General features: G+C 35.5%; 1 protein-coding gene and 1 pseudogene across 3 annotated transcripts in view; one reads left to right on the forward strand and one right to left on the reverse strand.

Annotated features, from left to right (window-relative positions):
- The window catches only part of SYNJ1 (synaptojanin 1), a 69,759-nt gene that overhangs the window by 2,797 nt on the left and 46,545 nt on the right, over positions 1-20,417 (forward strand). For all 3 annotated transcript variants that reach the window (XM_057504067.1, XM_057504060.1, XM_057504065.1), the window contains exons 3-6: positions 14,141-14,227; positions 15,707-15,974; positions 18,715-18,940; positions 19,718-19,801. In XM_057504067.1, coding sequence (XP_057360050.1) covers positions 14,141-14,227; positions 15,707-15,974; positions 18,715-18,940; positions 19,718-19,801 — 665 coding nt within the window. The remainder of the gene's footprint in view (positions 1-14,140; positions 14,228-15,706; positions 15,975-18,714; positions 18,941-19,717; positions 19,802-20,417) is intronic.
- LOC118909642 (U5 spliceosomal RNA) lies at positions 13,765-13,888 on the reverse strand (annotated as a pseudogene).

Raw genomic sequence — 20,417 nt, forward strand, 5'->3', positions numbered from 1 at the left:
GTATAAGTAATATACATATTTTTGGTATATATGGGAACCTGGCTTGAGTGAGCAGGAAGGGGCTATATGTGTTCTAAAACAAGTATTGATAATATGGGTTATACGCAATCAGTGTACACTTATTCAAAATGATTTTTATACTTAAACCAAAACAGAACTTGCTGCAGTATTAATTTTCATAGCGTATTTTTTTTTCATACTACAAATATAATTCTTATTTGGATGAATTCTTTTAAAAAAATATGTGGGGGGAAAGGGTTTGGTTTAGTATATAAAGTAATAAAATATCTTCCAGCTGCTTATGTTCTTTGGTGACATTACCTGATTTCCTAATCTGTCTAAATTCTAAAGGTTTCTTTAATTGTGGTTACTGGTAATAATAGGGAGTCATATTTTCAGCTACAAAGTATGTATTATCTATAATTACTGGGATTATTGCTGTATTTTTCAGGAAGCCTAAGTATAATCACACTTCCACAACTCCAGCAACCTTTTTTTATGCCAAATAATAGTTAAAAAACAAACTCCCTAAACCATCCATTTTGTCATTGACACTCATTTTAAGGAAAAAAAGTTATTTAAAATACTGTCTTAGCCATTTATTGATTCTATTTATTTTCATTAGATTTAGACTGAGCAATTCTTTCAGGAGGAAAAAATATGAGTATTGCCTCTTGGTAAAGCTAGCATAAGTGTGTATATAATCTCTTGGGTCTTTATTAACTTTCCTACTATAAACTTTACAGTAATACTATTAAGAGCTAACCGGCCTTTTTATTAATCATTTGACTTGTAAAATTAATTTGACATCCAATTTGGAGTGAGGCCAATTTGTGCTGTAAAGAGTTCATATTTAAAACCTGCACATTTTTTAATGTCTGTTGTATTCAGGAAACAGTGCTTGGAAAAATACTGAGGTGTTCATATCTTCAGCAATCCCAGCCTCTTGAATTTCAGTGCATCCTGTGTATTAATCTATCAGAAGAATCTTCTAAAATCATTTTTTATATTAAAGTATAACCCCACTTTTCAGTAAAATTAAGTTCAACACTCTCAACATGTCAGTCAAGGCCTTCCATATTTTGGCCCCACCTTGTTTGTTCAGTGTTGATCTCCTTTAAGGAGACTAGTTTTTCCTCAGTGCTTTTCCAAAGTACCACCATGCTTTCTCCAACCTTCATCATGTTGTTCCTTCATCATTTTTCGAAACTACGAGAATGGTTTTCTCTACCTTTCCAGTCCAAGCCTGTCAGTCACGGCTCTTGAGAATCTGTCCTACCCACCAACTGAAGCTCAGTTTTGCCTCTTCCTTCATTTCTCTAGAACTTAGTCTGTATCACAAGATGAACACTTTATGTGCTGTTTTTCTTGTTTTCTATGTACTTGTATGCAGGTGTTTTTCTTGAAAATACATGGTGAAAGTGACCCACACAGGACTCGAAGTTTATGATTTCTACAGGCTCCAGTTATCCAGGCTTTAAAGAGTGAATTTTTAAAAAGTAGACATTTTAGGCAATACATATTGTTGAGGACTGGCTATCAGTTATCTTGGCTTATGCCAGAACTGTCATGAGATACCCAGTATGAAGCCTTATCTTTCATATTTTAGCACATATCAAAAAATAGGGTGCAAATGAAAATAATCTCAGATCATGGATCCTCTTAGGTACTGAGTGTTCATTAATCCAGCCTCAGAACTCTGTCTTTATGTTGATAGAGTTCTCAGCTTTAATCAGTCATGATTCTATGTCTTAATTAATCAATTAGCCAGTGGTTTTTAGCTCTGGCAGCACATTATAATCACTTGGGGAGGTTTTCCAAATATGGTGCATGGGCTCCTTCCCAAGAGAGATTCTGATATAATTAGGTTGGGATAATCATTTCTGAACATCGTTTGTAAATGCCTTTCTATGACAGGTTATGGAGTAACTTTTCTGACTTGCAAATTTTATCCAAAATAACCATGCTTCCTAAATTTCAGTGCTATTGTTGTCTCTTATAGAGCTAATAACTAGTTTTCTTGAGACCTTCAGCCTGAACCAAGTGCTAATATTCCCTTAACACTTTTAACTTTTATTAGTGTAGTGCCTTTACATTATGTCAAACTGTGCTCAGGCTTCTGTGTCTGGGTGCTGTGGTCTGAAGAAAAGGCCCTTGTTTTAGTAATCCTTGTATCCCTAGTACTTAGTAGGGTTTTACTCGCACTTGCAGAATAAATAACTAAATTAGTGGCATGGGGGAAAAATTAACCCAAACTAGGTTACCGGGGTGTTAAAAAATTGCTTCTTGCTTGAAAGTATGGTACCTTTTCCTCTAAAATTTATTTTCTATCATTTAAAGAATTGCTGTTTAATGGAACTGCTAATATAAAAGAGAAATATACATTGTTTAGATTTGTCACTGAAAAATCCTTTTGGAAATAATTGTTAACACATTATTAAGGAATTTCTGAAGTGTCAGTTAAAAATGTGTGTGAATGACTTATTAACAATTTGTTTCAAAATTACTTTTCCTTAGATGGAAAATAATTTCATTATTAATTCTTTACAAGTTTTCATTTGTTTTTTTAAAAACTTCTGAAACATTCTTATTCTTAGATAATAGTTAATATGTTTTAGTAGTGAACCCATTTTTTGTGTTACTCGCTTTTGAAAATTACTAGTCCAGAAAAATGTTGAATTAAACTGAAATTTGATGTCTATGGAGCAATGGTGCAGTGTCGCAAATAGATACTCTGTGACTAGTATACGGTGTGTACTGTCGGGTTCAGTTTTCCTTGTCTTTCTACACTTACACACACAAAAAGATCATTACAGGGAAAGGACAAGTAGCCAGTCAGACAGATATATACATTAAATTTAGAAGCTATCTCATTATTTTACAACCCATCTCATACTTTGGTAAAGGTAAATAATTTACTTCATAATTGTATCCTAAATAGAAGATGAAGCAAAGAGAAGGTCAACCCAGGGGAAATGGAGGATGATTGTAAAAACAGAAGGTATGGATCAGTTGTTTAAAAGATGGGGATGTAAGCTCATGATGCAAATTCCTAACTCTTAAAATTAAAGTTTTTTTCTTTTTGATACCACATGTTAGTATGATAGTAACGATTAATTGCTTTTATCTGTCTAGTGGTAAGATTATTTTCAGGTTTTCCAAGTAGCCTACTTTGAATCAAATCAGGACTCATATCTTGTATGTAGTAGATAGGAAGGTCAAATCATTTAACTCCAAACCTGCTTTTACCCCAGGTTACTTCTCTGAGTTTCTTTGAATACCTAATTTTTTTCTTTTGTCATGGAAATATGAACCATAAAACTATAGGACAGTATTTTAGAGATCACTTTCACAGAATGTGAAGTTAAACTGCACATTGTAAAGGAGTAATAATCATGAAATAATAGTTGCTGTGTACTGGAAGCTTCCTCTGCCGTTCACAACATTAAGCTAATGTTGAACATTAAGAAGTTCCGAAACTTGATTGTTTTCATGTCTCATTAAGTTTTTCACAGCGCAGCTAGAGCCACAGTTCTGTTTATTAAATAGTGAGGTCCAAACACTAAATACTTGTCCTAACAATTCTAGTAGCTGTTTGCAGAAGTAATGCAAATAAGTTGAAAAGAATTTATTTCCTTTGTAAATAATGAGTTATTTCCTTTGCAAGTAACCAATGTTGAGTGTTGAACAGCTTTTCAAACCTTGGAATTAGGTTGGACAGCTCCATCCTTATTTCCTGTTCCATACTGATTTTGGAGTGGTGCTTGCTTTTTATCCGAGTAACCACTGAAAACCCAGGTCTACAAAGATATGCTCTGCAACCTAATGTTAAAACTCTGAATTCTACCTCATGGTAATAGTTTGGGAAATGCCCAACACATTGAGTATCTCCATGTTTTCCCTCAGTTTAAAAGATTCCGCATCTCTTCTGGGAGTTTGAAGCACCCTGAAGCATCTGAGCATACAGTTTAGAAGATGTGGCATTAGACATGCTTTATATCATTTAATTCTGTGTGTGGGTTGTGCCTTTATCTCTATTTCATAGATATGGAAACTGAGACTTGGAGAGATTAAATAACAGGTCCAGTGACATAATCTTACTATATGATTGTTTTCACTGTAATTATTATCTGTACTTTTGTGAGGGGTGTTACTATGGGGTTGGAGAATGAAGAGCAAAAAAGGGAATGCCAGTGGAAGACTTTTGAAGTTCAGAGTGAAATTGGTGGCATTTTCTAATTAGGGAAGTGTTAAACTTGAAGTTTTTGCCTACGAACTATTAATATATTAATATATTAATCATGATTTGATTTCAAGTTAGATCATTTTTTAAAAGTTTCTTTGCTTGGCCACGTTAAATGTCAGGTTTTAGAATTTTGGATGACAAGTGTAGTAGGTGGTGATGACAAGCAGTATGCAGTTGTTTTTTTAATTGCCAAATGCTTCCTGTCAGCATGATTTGCCCTTTAGATATGTTGCAGTATCCTATGCCTTTTTAAGAAACATTTTCAACTTGAGGGAAGAAATGACTTTTTATAGTTGACTTTTTCTGCACAGAAAAGATGAAATTTAGACCTGTTATATATCACTTTATGTTAGGGTTGCAAAAATTCATTTTCTCTTTGTAAATACTTTTTGATGTTCATATTTAATAGAAGGGAAAGTAAATAGCAACATAAATATCACACTTAAAAAAAATCAACCTAACTCTTCTGTCCTGGGCCAGGTAGCAGGATTAGCTTATTAATGTAGGGCCAAACCAGTAGTTCCTAAGTGTTTTCACTCTCTACCGCTTAACTTTGCTATGAGGAAATAAATGGCAAAGGCAGAATTTCTCTCACTGAACAGGAAAACCCTTTTATGTGACTTCTATTACATGATTGCAGGTCTGTCAAATACTTTAACTTGTCCTGTAAAGTACAACTAACCTGAACTATAACAGGATTTTTTTTTTTAACTATTACTCAAAAGCTTGAATTTTTCTTTTTTTTTTGACTATTACTCAAAAGCTTGAATTTTTTTTTTTTTTTTGAGAGGGCATCTCTCATATTTATTGATCAAATGGTTGTTAACAACAATAAAATTCTATAACAGGATTTTTTGCTTCTGACCTTGATGGTCTAACCGGAACTAGAATTACCCTCCCACTTTAAATAACAACAACAAAACAAACACAATATATGAAATGATTTTCAAACATTGAGTATAGAAAGCACAAGACATTGATCCCTGAAGGAAGGGAAACAAATGAGGTAAACTATGATCATTCCATCTTACTACCAGAGAACTTCCAGGCTGCAGAATCAGTAGGGAGCTTGGGGAAGCCCAGGCACCTAGAATTCTCAGGGCTGAGTACCAAAGAGCAGACAGCTGCCCAGAGAGCACCAGAGATGTGTATGGCTTCCACGTGAGATTCCAGCTGAGTGCTGAGTACCTGTGCATGAGGTGGAGAGAGGCTTTACTACCAGTTGGTTATATGATCTTGGATGAGTCACCTAACATCCAGTCTTTACAATCTGAAAATGAGTAGCTTGGATTGCATGATCTCTAGATCTTGCACTAAAAGCTCTCTGGTTCTGCACCAAAATGCTACCTGCATGCAAACAAGCTGACCACAAACTGTCATGCATGCAACCACAGGCAAATTATGATCTAGGAAGATCATACTAATTTTTAATCTTGTTTTCACATTCTTACTGACTTTTTTTTCTTGGTCTTCTATATCAGCTGAAGGACAGTCTATTCCCCATCTAGAAGTTTTGAGCCAAGCAGAATGTTGATACTGGATAGCAGGACCTTCTTTGGGTAGCTTAATCATTTAGATGAATTACTGTAATTTATCAGAAGTTGGAGAAATTTATATTTAAATTTAATCCTCAAAATACCATTTAGGTTAAAAACAAATGACTTTTAAATTATCCAATGATCTTAGGTAATGGGTTAATTTTGTTTCCTTCTGTTCAGATGGTGGAGTTAGCAATGCAGTTATTACCATGTGACAATTATTCTGGGTCTAATAAGCCCCTGTTTTAGAGTCACAGCTCATGGAAATCAGGGAATAGGTATATGATTATGTTTCCATCTGAATTTCTCTAGTCTGATATTCTGCTTCATTATTTGCCTTAAATTCTAATTTGAGAAGGTAGGGTTTAATACCAACAATGCTGAGTAATGTCAGCTATGTCATATGACAGACATAACATGATAAAAGTAAGCCACTTCTTCAAAAAAGGCTGTCAAATAGTGTGATAGAGAACAATTAGCATGTCAATTTTTGATAGAACAATAGGTATATTTTTACTCTTCAGTGTTTTTTGTAGTCTATAAATAGATCATTTCTACAGCTCCTATTTTCATTGCTTTCCTGTAGCTTAAATTGGAAACATAGGTTAAGCCTGCCTTCAGTCATGAATTTGTTCAGTTAAGAGAACTTTGAGAAGATACCCACAAATAAAATAATGAATTAGTTAAGTTACCTGAATTAAGTTGTGGAGTATCACTACCCAATGGCTTTATGTAGTTTTAAATATTTCTCAACCTCTTTTATGATGAGCAAAGTCAAAGTTACTATTTTTCAGGGATAGTTTCAATGGAGTATGTTAGTAAAGCTAAGTTATTTAGGATAAATGTAAGGTAAACATTTATGACATAGTACAGCAATATATACCCTTTCTGGGGTCTCCATTCTGAAACTACCAAGTCTTTTCGGATTTAGTATGTATTTATTATTTGATGAATATATGAGAGCGTTGAGAAGAGCAGGCTATGGGGCTATTCTAAAGGTTGTAGGACTTCTTGCTCCCTTTCAAGTTGCAAAGCCTAAATGCCCATTGAACTTTGGACTAGTATTCCTCTGGTATAAGCAAATTGGAAGAAAGTACCCCTATGGTCACTTAAAATTCTAGTAGCCTCTACCCTCTCACCGACGAGTCAGTTATCTTCTCTCCTTTCTGAATTTATCGAGTATGCCAAAGACTGTCTTCAGTGTAAAATTTTTAATCATTTTATTTTTGGGAAATATCAAACATACATCAAAGGAAGAGAGTAGTGTCATTGACTCTCATGTATCTGTCACCCAGCCTGAACAATTACCAACTCATGGACACTTGTGTTTATTTACATCCCTATCCACTCTCTCCCCCTCCCTGTTTTATTTGAAGTAAATCCCATACATCATGTAATTTCATCTATAAGTATTTTTTTTTTGTAATCTACAATTACAGGAGGAACATTGTGTTTACTAGACTCCCCCCATCACCAAGTTCCCCCCACATACCCCATTGCAGTCACTGTCCATCAGCGTAGTAAGATGCTATAAGTATTTTTATGAGAATAAATTTTATGGCATATATTTTATTTTACCTTACATTCTATTTTGTGACCTTATTCATATTCCATATTTACTAAAAGTTCTAATGAGGTGAGGGAGGATATGTTTAAAAATATAATTGTAGATTTATGCTTAAGATAGCTCTGTGTTCTCAGGAAATGCATTCTCATGTTAGAATGAAAAAGAAAAAATTTAAGGTGTGAATGAAAGATACTGTTGAATGTGACAGAGGAAGAAGAGTTTTTCCCTTTAAACTATTGATAGAGTTGGGTACTGTTGATCCCCAAGTTAGACAGTAACTTCAGAAGTCCGGCTTTGCCTTACTTTACATGTTTAACAGGTGAGTTAATGAGGTGCCAGTCTCCTTACCTTAGCTGAACTGCTCAAGATCTTTATCAGTTGAAAACAGTGGTCTTCTTGGACATTAATACCTACTTGTAGTTAGAGAAATCAATAACTTTGTAAAAAGAAAGGTTTGTTTTTCCTGGCTTCTTGTTTGTTTAATAACACCAGCATGAACAGGAGAAAAAAAATACAAACATCTCTATAAAAAGCAATCTGTTCCCCTCATTGGAAGCACAGCAGATACCTTGGAAGACAGCACTAGCAAGAGAGTGACATGAACTTTCATTTCTGGTCATTCTTTCACTTTGTTTTCCTCTGATTGCTACACACGCCGCCATTTAATAAACTCCACTAGTTTAAATGCTTGTTAGAAATCCCTTAACAATGCCTGTCTTCCCCATTCCCATCTTCCACTCCCACCTTTATACCCTGCCAGAGATAACACATTTGAAAATTTCCAGCCATCACTGAGGAACTTCAATTATGAGGGCATTCAGATATTATCCATGATAAGATGAAGTGTTTATCTTTTTATGTACTATTTTAAAACTACATCCCCTTTTGTGCTGCAACATCTCAGTTTGTTTTGCCTATTAGATGAATATTAACAGCTACAGTGTTCAGAGTCTCAAGTTATGTTAGTATTGTGTTGAGATACAAAGAAATGAAAGCTGGTTTTTATTGCTGTTAGTATATGAGTGAGTGTAGTTTAAAATATAGAGTGGAAAGAGGTGTACTTCTAGCCAGAGTGAGCAGGAAAAACTTCAAGAAGGAAGTGGCATTTTAGTTAGGTATTAAAGGATAGGTAATAATTGGAAATGAAAAGATGACTAAATGACATTCCAGATGGAAAGAGCACTTTGAATAAAAAGAGGAGAGGGGAAAGGGTGTGGAATGTGTGGAAGGGATGGCATGCAGCGTGGGATGCAGGCCAAAGTATTAGAGGAGGAGGGATGGAGTAAACTCTTCACAAATGCTATTTTACCTAAAGGTTATACACATTATTTAAAAATAGAATGGCTTTCTTATTTTTTTTTATACTTGATTTATATGTGGATACCACATTTCTCTCTTTATTATTATTTTTAATAAAATGCTGAATGGTAGGTAGATGCAAGATAAAGGTAGAAAACATAGTTTAGTGTTGTAAGAGAGAGCAAATGTAGATGATCAGGTGTGTGCCTGTAGACTATGTGTTAATCCAAGCTAGACAAGGGCAATAAAACATCCACGTATGCAGAAGATTTCTCTCAGAACAGGGGGGGTGAGGTTCTAAGCCTCACCTCTGTTGATCCCCTTTCTCACCTGATGGCCCCCCTGCGACTGTGCCTGTCTTAGGTTGTTCCTCCCTTGAGGAATCTTACCCGTCTCTGGCTGGCTTTCTTATTTTAAGTGATCTCTTATAGTGGAAGATCCTCTAATTATTTTCTAGAATTGAATTACCAGAGAGATGTGACAATAAGTTTAATTAGATCTCCCCCTCTTACATCATATGTTTCTCTGTATTTCACAGAGTTTTATTAAATAAAGGAATCTTTTTTCCCCATTAGGAAAAATATATGGGAAAGTGATAGCATGATATTAAAAGAGTTTATTTATCTTAGTGCCATTTAGAGATAAAAGCTTCTTAATTTAGGGATATACCCATGTAGTTTTCAAATTTATTTTCTCTGGTTACATTAAAAATTTTTTCAAATTTTGAAATAATTACTCATAGAAAAATTGAAGTTCAGTACAAAGCACTTTTATTCTGAACTGTTTGAGAGTGAGTTGATAAAATGATGCCCCATCACTTACAATATTTCATTATGTATTTCCTAGAAAGATACTTCTGTATAACTACAATATAATCATCAAAAAGTTAAACACTGTACTTCTTTCTAATCCTCATACTGCATTCAAGTTTATCAGTTGTCCCAACAATGACTTTTATAGCAAAAAGATCTAGTTTAGATTTGTGGATTCTATTAGTTCCCATGTCTTTATTTAGTCTCCTTAAAGCTGGAAAAGTTCCTCAGTCTTTGACATTTATGACCTTAAAACTTCTGAAGATGACAGCCAATTGTTTAGTAGAATGTCCTTCATTTTGGGTTTGTCTGATGGTTCCTTATGCTCAGATTCAGGGTATATACATCTTGGCAGGAATATTACAGAGGGGTGTGCTGTGTTCTTCTCATTGTCTCCTGTCAGGTGGCACACAGTTTTGACTTGTCCCATTACTGTTGGTATACACTTTGATTACTTGGTTAAGGTGGTGTCTGCCAGGCATCTCTGGCACACTCTTTTTTCCTTTATAATTAGTAATTTAAGGTGAGGTACTTTGAGACTATGTAGATATACCATTCCCATTAAGCTTTCAATTAATGGGCTTATTCAGTGGGTTATAATCTGTTATAACTCATTTCATTGCTCAGATTGTCCTAGGTTCCTCCGTAGAAGCCCCTTCAAGCTAGCTTCTGCATGTTTTTCACATGTCCCCATTATTCTTTGAATGCTGTCTTTCTTTGTGACATAAGAATATTTTCCAGGCTCACCTTTTCTCTGCCCTTGCCCTGAAGTCAGCCATTTCTCCAATGAGTCCTGTTCCTTTTAGTGGAGAATGGTATTAGAAAGTAAGATCTGGGTGCTACATGTGCTCATTGCTGTTGGGAGTATTGCTGATCCCAGGTCCTGTCAATGGAGAAAACTAAGAAGAATATGTAAGTATGTATGTATATGTGTATGTAATTATACACACTCATTTATATCTGTCTAGAAAACTATGAGTTCACCCTGGCAACTCCCAATTCCAATCAGTACTGCAGGGTCCATTCTAGTTTTCTCTCCCTCCATATTTGCACTCCCCTTGTGTGACAGTGAGAAACATGGCTTCCATTATCCTTGATTATTCCCCTGTATGATCGATCAACCACTCTTCTGTTGCCCATGTAGCCTCCTCTTCCACATGGGTGCCCTCCTCAGCCCACTGGGACCCCACTACCCTGTCCTGGGCTTCCCTCCAGTACACCCTGCCCTACCCACTCTTCTCGAGCTCTAATATACTATACCAGGCCACTCCCAACATCTTTGGGTAGATACTACCCTCCTCACCAACTCAGACTTTTCTCATGCCAATCTGCCCTTCCCCCTAGGTGGATGCCCTCTTTCCCCACCTCTGGCTTAAAATCCATGCACACGGGCATCCTCCTTACTCTGCTTGGGCTCTGACAGCCTGCAAAGGACTTCCCTCCACTCTCCCCCAGATCTTTAATGTACATGTATAAGAATAGGGAAACATCTACTGTCCTTTAGATAAAAAATGTGTAGGAATAAGATACTCAGTTTTCTCTTATGGAATCTAAAGTATCTGGAGTTAAAAGTGTACATGGCTGTGAAATTACATTCACCAATTCACTACACGTAAAATTATTGAACTCCTACTGAGTGCCAGGTCACTGAGCTAGGGGAATAAACTAAACAGAGGCCCTCCCCTCATGAAGCTGCATTCTCTGACTCTGGCTATTTAAGGTTAGACAAGTTAGTAACAAATTAGTAACCTCTCTAAGTCTGTTTCCTTATATGTCAAATGGAAATAGTAGTTTTGCTCATGGAGTTGTTGTGAAAATTGAATAATGCATGAAAAATACCTAGCCCAGCATTAGTTACTGTCATAATCATCACAGAAGTAGTATACAAGTACCTCAGCTAAAACATTACTCATTGATCTAAAAATCATTTTCAAATTTCATTTAGTATTTTGAGGGGAAACAAAAATATTGGCAGAGCAAATGACATATCATCTGCTTGCTCAATTATTTTTCCTTTCCTTTAGCATACTTTTATCTAAGAATATGCACTTTAGTTTAAATTGTGTGCTTGTATATCTGTCTGTCTCATTTCTTGAGTCTCAGAATATAAGAGGGTGTAAATAAATAAGGAGCATGACATTTGTTTGCATGTTTGAATAAGTGAGAGTCTAGTAGATGGGTCTTCATTGGGCCTGAGAGACATGATCTAGCCATGTAATTGGAGCACAGTTAATGAAAAGGTAGTTATTATGCATTATTAGAAAGGAGAGCATTTTGTTACATGGTAGTTTAAGTTAAAAAATGACTTTGTTTCCTGAGGTAAGATGATGATTTAATAATAAAAATATTTTTTCTTTTTAATTCTTACTACCTGCTGATAATTGAACCCAAATGATGATTGCTACTGAAAGTGATATATCTTGTGATATCTATATTACTATATTAGTGATGGTATTTAAATACATATAGCATGTAACCAATAAAACCCTAGAATATTTGCCCTGGAAGCCATGCCTTCTACTATCAGAGTTATAAGAAGTCTCTTAATGTTTGGTTTTGTGTACATGTGGCACTCTTAATGTGGCATATTTAGGGGTAGGCAATACTGTTTTATATTGTAAAATATAATTCACATGTAATGTTTTATATTGTATGCCTTGCCATTGAATGCTAATAACTGCTCTAAAAACACATGGGATAGTAATAATAAAAATAAGAACTCTAGTAATGTAGAATGAGATACAAATCCCCATAATTTTAATGACTTGGTGAAATCATCCCCACTCCCATTTTCATACTGGGTGATTTGATAAAGTTAAAAATCCACACTTAATGAACACACTGTGGCAGTATCAGGTAATTGAGAGATTAGTCTTAGTCTCTGCTGCCAACTAGCAAAGCACAACTCATTCAGAGGCAGAAGTGGGATAACTAGGACGAAAGCTTAAGAGTAGAGTAGATGGTCTGGAGAGAGGTGAAGCAGGCAGGGAAAGTGAGATGGTTCATGGAAGCCTGGAGAAGAACTCTGAGGCAAAGGAAAAAAATCTCTAATGCAAACTACTGAGGAGTATTAGGCAAAGCAGTGGGCTGACAAGATCTCCATAAAGATCACAGTGAAAGATTGACAGGAAGTGGGAAGGCCAAAAGGATCTGCTTACATGCTTTTCTAATGTGGAGGGCACAGGTGTAGCCAAAATGGACTACGATTCTGTATCAGTTGAGGAAGGACAGAAAAAGGCGATGCATGCAAGAGAGAGGAGTAAATAAGGAGTGAACCAGTCAGCCAAGAGGTGAGTTGGGGAGTGTGGGATAGAGTGGGCGAGAGGGCAGTAAGAAGGGAAGAACTGGAAGAGAAAGGAGAGAATGGGAAGGGTCATACCTTCTGGATTCGTGGGCTTTAGAATGTATTATTTGTGCTTGTCCATTGACGTACTAGCTGTAGTTTATATTTCTTTGGTTCTTTGTCAAAGTTTTTAAAGTGTGTTTTCTAAGAACTAGGAACGTTTTTCCTTTAAAAGTTTCAGGATTTGTTTTCTCATTTTCTCAGTAGAACAACCACAACAGCCTGCTGTAGGGAAATTATTCTGTGTTATGTTTATTAGCAAGATAAGGTTAACTTTATAGCAGAAGAACTAAATCAAGACAAAAGCCAGACTGAAGATTTTCTGTTCCTATGCTAAACTTTTCAGTCAAGTATTGCCATCAGCTTTCCTGATTTAAACATTTGTCAGTCTTCTGTGTGTCAAGCACCATTCTAAGTATCAAGGATATAAACGATGAATAGTATGGAGTTCCTGCATTCAAGGAGTGGGGTGGATAATGAGAAAGGCAAGGGAAGATTGTATCATAAAGAGTGAGCTCTGTGAAAGAACTGTGCCTGGAGAAGTAAAGAAAGGTTTCAAAAAGGGGCCTTGTACCTATGCTTTTATAAGGCCAATAGAATTTTGCCAAGAGGCAAAGGTTAGATAGAGAAGGGTAGATCGCTGTGCAGAGGTACAGAAATGTAAAAAAGCATGATTGGGCAATGGTGTGAGTCTGATTTGGTTAGAGCATAGGATGTAAGGGGTAGGAGGGAGTGGGTAATGAAAAATGAAACAGAGAAAGTATGCTGGAATCAGATTCTTCTGAGATGCCTTGTGAGGGAGTTGGGTGTCCTGTAGGCTATGCCAGGACTCTGCGGTACTGGCAGTAAGACAGGTGAACAGATAAGTGGGACAGAGCAGAAGGGTCAAAATAGCCTCCAAATATGGATATTATTATTATTATTATTATTATTATTATTAATATTATTATTACTTTATTAGCCTTGCTAAGGAAAGGCCTCAAAAAATTGGCTAAAAACTCAGAATTGTTCCTCTCCACGGAAATCTTAAAAAGGAAAGTAAAAAGCGAAAGATTTATGCGATCTGAAGAGAAACCAGAGTATAAAATACGGATATTATTAAAGGATATTCTTCAGATCAGTGGGAGAGGATGGATTAGTTAATAGATGGTGCTGGAACAATTTGCTAACTCTTTGGAAAGAAAAGTTATTGGTTGAGGAAATATTTTATGCATTATATTTATGTTTAGAATATCGAATTTAGGCTTAGAAATTTTAGGTTGAAGCTCCAGTTTTATACTAAATAGAATCTGATGTTTCAGGTCATTTTTCTTACCCTAAAACTTTTTTTTGCAGCATCTGCAGAAAAAGAGGCAATCAAGGGTACATACTCCAAAGTGCTGGATGCATATGGACTTTTAGGTGTTTTACGATTAAATCTTGGTAAGTTTATTAATTCAATATAATTAATCTTTTATCATTTCTATTTTCATTATTCTGTAGATTTGAGAGATACTTATATTATTTCAAACTCCATATTTAAGCTATAAGTGGTACATCTTTTAAACGCTAATAAAGCTTATCTTGGAATAATGTTTGGTGACCGGAAAGTCATGCTGCATGCTCCAGCTCTTGTGATTTTAAGTTCCAGAAGCAGTGTCCTCTTTGAACACTTTTAGGGATTGCTATCAGTTGTCAAAGGAGAAATTCAGGGCATTGCCTTCTCTTTGCTTCAGTGCATTTAGGAAAAGATGTCTTAGTGGGAACCACACTGATTTCCCCCAATTTATAGTGGGAAGGACATCTGCTTTGTATTCAGAAGGTCTCAGCTTGAATTTTTCTTTGCCCCTAGTGTTATCATGGGTTGCAGAGTAACCTTTGTGATTACCAGTTTGGTTGTCTATATTGGTGTGACTCGAAGTACCTTTCCATGATTGTTTTGTTATTGGACTGTGATGAGATGAGGAGCTTGCCGTCATGCAAATCAATACATGGCTTCCTTCATTGATAAAGTCTTACTGTGAAGAAAATATCATCTAAACTAAATGGTGAATTTAGTGATGTAGTTGATTTCCATTCTGCATCAAGCACTTTTTCTCATTGTGAACTGGTAACAGTTCATGGACCATACTTTGAGGAACACTGGCTTATAAAATGAAGAAAGGCTATTCATTATGAATCTATCATATGTAAAGCACTGTGCCTAGGTGCTTGTGTGGTTCCCACTTAAAATTGTCTTGGGTAATCCTCACAATCCAGTGAGATTTGCCTTAATCCTGTTTTATAAGGGAGGATATCTCAGGTTGGTTATCAACATGCTGAACTTGGTCTAGAAAATAAGAAGTGGAGCCAAGATTCAGGGCTACTTCTGGCTACATCATGGTCAAGGTACACCATGGTTGAATTCTACCATCATGCTAATTTCATAAGATTTTTGTCAAAATTAGATGAAAAATCTCAGTGGAAGTTTTCATAAACGAAATTGCTTTGTAAATTGTTATCAGGGACTTTTTGCCTATGTATTATCAGCAGCAAAAGCTCACATTTATATAGCATTTTTTTCAAGTTTACTATTTACAAAGAACTCTCACATTCATTGTCTTATCTGAACTTCCTAGCAATCACAAAGGTAGAGAAGACAAATTGTGTTTTTTATTTGATAAATTTTATATACCTACAGGTTAGAGAAACAGTTTCCTATATGTGAGATCATTCATTCTACTAAACATACTTAAGCATTTTTTCAAACTTTTTCAACTTCTGCCAAAATCTAGTTGTGAACTTAACACATCATGGTAAGTTTAAAATTACCACAGTGTTAGATTTAAAAAGATGGAGACACAAGAAGCAAGTTGGAAGAAGCTTTGAATAGTTTGAAAAATACTGGGACTTTTCATCCAATTAAATTTTTGGTTTTTGCAGGTGATATTATGTTACATTATCTGGTCCTTGTCACTGGATGTATGTCTGTTGGAAAAATTCAAGAATCTGAAGTTTTCCGAGTTACTTCTACTGAATTCATATCACTACGAATTGATTCTTCAGATGAGGATCGCATTTCAGAAGTGCGAAAAGTTTTAAATTCAGGAAACTTTTATTTTGCATGGTCTGCATCTGGAATCAGTTTAGATCTTAGTCTTAATGCACATCGTAGCATGCAAGAACACACAACTGATAATAGGTTTTTCTGGTGAGTTTGTGTTATATTTTTTCCCTTTGTAATCATGTGCTGTGCAGTATTTTGGTGATTTGGGGCATAGGATGTTCAACAGTTATTTCCAGAAATAGCAGGGATAGGCATTGTTGATTGAGCACCCTTCTTTCCTGCTGCAGAATCCTCAACACAGTATAGCAGGCATCCACTGTACATTTATTGAAGTTGTAAGTGACATGAAGCCCATTTACTCTCCCTGATCTAGCCTGACCTTTCAAAATATATATTTCAGAAATATATTTAAAGTACCTTCAGAAATATATTTAAAATACTTATTTTAAAATTAGGAATGAATTAGCTGTAATAGAATATACTGGGATAAGTTTAGTACTATAATACAACTTCAGTAGGTAACTGTGATATATTCATGATTGTGTGTAAAAATGTTTTACTTAAGTATGCACAAATGGTAAGTATATAAGTATAATTAGTATTGTTTTATTGTAATAGACCAAATTTCTAGTATAGTGGTTCCCTTGTGCTCAACCAGTATCAGTGTTGATTTTTTTCATTAACACCATGTACAAAGTATATTCCATTATGTTTACATGTGATATAAGGTCAAAGTCCAGGACTCTGTTCTTGGCCTCCCTCAGTAGTTCAGAGTCCAGGTGTTCCCTCCTGTATATTTCCTTACCCTCACACTTTCACCATCAACCTGTATGGTCCTTGAGTAGCACATTCAGGTCTGACCCATTTGCCCTGGATGTCAGAGAGCTCCAAGTCAACAGCAACCTTCCTAAGGTAGGAAACAAACAATTTAAGTGCAAGAGCTTGGTCACCTTGTAGCTCACATGGAAGTTTCTTGGCCCGGAGTAGTGGTATGGGGGAGAAGAGAGGGCAGAATGAAAAAAGGCTTTAAGAGCACTGTAGTCAGAGATTTGGTGCTTAGATGTGGGAGAGAGGAGAGAAGGGCTGATAAGGCAGATGAGTAGATATAGGGTCCTATCTGCTTATGTCAACCCTATACTTTCTCTGATGGAAGAGGTGTTGAAGTCCCTGAAAAAGATAAAGGTGTTGCAACTGGGCTTAGGGTAGTTGTCCTTACTTTTCCCTCCTGTTCTTTCTTACCCAAAATTTCTTAGTTTGAGAGATAAAAGATTTTCTGCCATAATTAGGAATCTAATCAGGTATGTACCTTGGCTAATGATCAGCAATCAAGCATATTTGCTAAGCTTAACCAGTAGAAATTATTTATTTATCTTTTCATCCAATTAAGGGTAATGGTGGGGACAGATTTAGAAAGCAGATCGAGGGGGTTTACCTAGTAGGAGACAGGTTGAACAAAGGGGAGACTGAAACACCAAAGGTGAGTTTTGCTCATTGTATCCTTTCTACAGTTTTGCTAAGGATTGGCATTCTTGAGCTTCACTTTGCATAGAAAAGTGAAAGCTTAAGAATTCATTATGTGTAACCTTGTAGAGCTTAACAGAAATATTTTCCAGGATACAGCCAAGTAAGTTTTGTAGCCGAAGAGTGGCAAACACCTATCTCAAAAACCCAGTAGTTTTCTCTGTTGGAGATTTGAAGCTGCTGTCAGTCGAGAGTTGTTATAAATTTAAACAGAATTAAAATAGCAACACATTGATGGCAAAAAAAAAAGAAAAGTAAAGAAAACTGACAGCAGATGGAGAAACTCTACTAAACAAATGCATAGGATCCCACTCTACTTATATAGGGACAAGTAAGTCCCTTATACTTCTGCTGTGACATGGGACTTGTGGTGGTGTCTGGATATACTGGGTCACAGTCAGTTTGAGCTTTGAGATCAGTGTAGATAGTAATAGTAAAGTGTGGAAGCTTAAGTTGTAATTTTAAAATAAATAATGGTCATCAGATTTAAAGTTATGCCAGTAGTAATTTCATCCCTCATTGATATTCCAGTGTGCTTTCTTGAAGGATAGGAAGGAGTGGGCTATGGCTGATTAACCAGAACTGCGCATGACCACCATCTCTCTTCATCTCTACTGCAGCCTATTATGCTCTATTAAAACTCAAAGAACCAGGTTTCAATTTTACAGAAAATTAACTTTTATAAGACATCTTGTTATCTTGACTAATAGCAGAAAGAAAGTTTTCTTTACAGCCGTGTGTTTTCCTTGGTGGTAGGCTGCTAGGAGCTTCCAGGTGTGTTTTTCGGAGGACTAAGGTTTAAATAGAGACCCCAGAGGAGGTGGTGAGCAGGAGATGATCAACCTGACAGAACTCCAGCCACATCCCTGCTTTACCATCGTGACTCTGCTTTTCTCTGTTTCCTTATCATCGGTTTCTTCATGTTTGTTTGAATACAACTTTTGCCCATCGGTTACCTAGAAGTTAAAAGTATTTGGAGCAAGAGAAACTCTAGGCATGCATTAATAGGGTAGCCACTAGTCCGTCTGGCTAGAAGTCAAACCTTAAAAGTAGAGCTTTATGAAATGGGGTGGGGATATGTGTGTGAAATTTTTTGCAAAAGTCAGGTTGTAAATACATTATATTAAAAAAACACAGAAATAGGCACAGACAATAAAAACATAATGATATGCATCTTTCTGCAGACCATAGATCACATGCCCAAGGATCTCATTTTATAGCCCTATTCTCATTCCTAGCATAGTAAATGTAAGTGAAGCGATATAATTTAATAAAATTAAATTAATGTTCTAGGAACACTGTTTTAAATTACACTGTTATCTAGTGCTCAGTCAGCTAATGTACTTATTTCTTTTTCTGTTAGGAATCAGTCTTTGCACTTGCACCTCAAGCACTACGGTGTGAATTGTGATGACTGGTTATTACGTCTCATGTGTGGGGGAGTAGAAATCAGAACAATTTATGCTGCTCATAAACAGGCAAAGGCTTGCCTCATTTCCAGACTAAGCTGTGAACGAGCTGGGACCAGGTTTAATGTCCGGGGAACAAATGATGATGGTCATGTCGCTAATTTTGTAGAAACAGAACAGGTATATGGTGTTTTATATTGTTTAATTTATTTATTAGATGAGAGGCACAGGAAATAATAGGTAACAGATTTTTATTTGATTCAGAAATCATTTTGACACTGTAATGTCATTTTTTGTTGTTCTCAGCTACTTACTGGCCTAAAGAAGGCTTCTCTGAAACAAACTTATTTATAAACAAACTTAGGTATGGCTCTTCAAATAAGTATCAAGACATTTACCAATTAGCATGACATTGTTAATGCTGTGTGTTTTAGTATTGAATTTAAAAACCTTCATGTATAGAGCTATATGACTTAAGTTTTTGTGTGTGTGTGAAATTAAATCAAATCCAATATATGCACTATCTAAAATTAAAATCTGCGATATTTTTGCCTATGTAATTATATAATTGTAAAATTAGTCCACTCCCTAAGCCCATCTCAGTTCTTTAAGTTAGTTTTGAAAAATATAAAAAGCTAAAGAAGGAAGTTAAACAAAACTTACAGGTATGTGTATAAAATATTTAAGGTTTAAAAGGAATTCCTAAAAATGAAGTTTGTGATTCTTATGCTTAAATTTTTACTATTTTCTTGGTTAATAATATATAGGAAAATAATCACTAATTCAAAAAAATCAAACTTGTTTAGTGTCCTATTTTGGATATTTTGTTAGGATAATTTACATATGAGAGATTGGTCACATGGTACAACTAGCATGCAGTAGATGTTAGTAACTTTGTCTTCTAATGTAGGAGTAACAACTTTGTGGAAATATTTTATGTATTATTTTTCTCTGTAGGTTGTGTACTTAGATGATTCTGTTTCCTCCTTCATACAAATCCGGGGATCTGTTCCATTGTTCTGGGAGCAACCAGGGTTGCAGGTATATCTGTTTGACATTGTTTTGTTTTCTTTTTTCTGTTGAATATTCTCCATATTTTCTTAACTTTCAGTATAGTACATTAGTTCATTGGATAGTCCTATTATTCAGTCTAATAATATTAGCTGGATTCACAAATGAGGGTCTTAAGTATGGAGTTCCATGAACTTAGATATTTTTTCTTTACTGTTCTTTCAGATAATCCCTAGACATTCAGCTGCTGTATTTAATATTAAAATTTTGATACTTTCATAGCACATTGGTTCTCAAAGTGTTACCATATTTACTGTATCAGTATCTTAGTATATAAAAATTTAGTCTCTTTAGGTAGAAGAATATAGTAGTTAAAAAAAAAAAGCTTCTGAAACCAGATTTCTCAATTTGGATCCTTACTCTACCACTAATTAACAATGCACTTGTGAACCCTTCTGTGACTCTCTTTTGTTATCTATAAAATAGGAATAATAATATTAGTAGTACTTACTTCACAGGGTTGTTAAAAGGTTGAAAGGAAAAGTACTGAGAAAAGTGCTTGGCGCACAAGGTAGCACCAAGTAGGGTTAGCTACTATTGTTATCAATAATATATCTAATACTAAAATTTACTTGGAATTTTTAGT

The sequence above is a fragment of the Manis pentadactyla genome, chromosome 1 (assembly GCF_030020395.1).
Source record: "Manis pentadactyla isolate mManPen7 chromosome 1, mManPen7.hap1, whole genome shotgun sequence".
Taxonomy (NCBI): Eukaryota; Metazoa; Chordata; class Mammalia; order Pholidota; family Manidae; genus Manis; species Manis pentadactyla.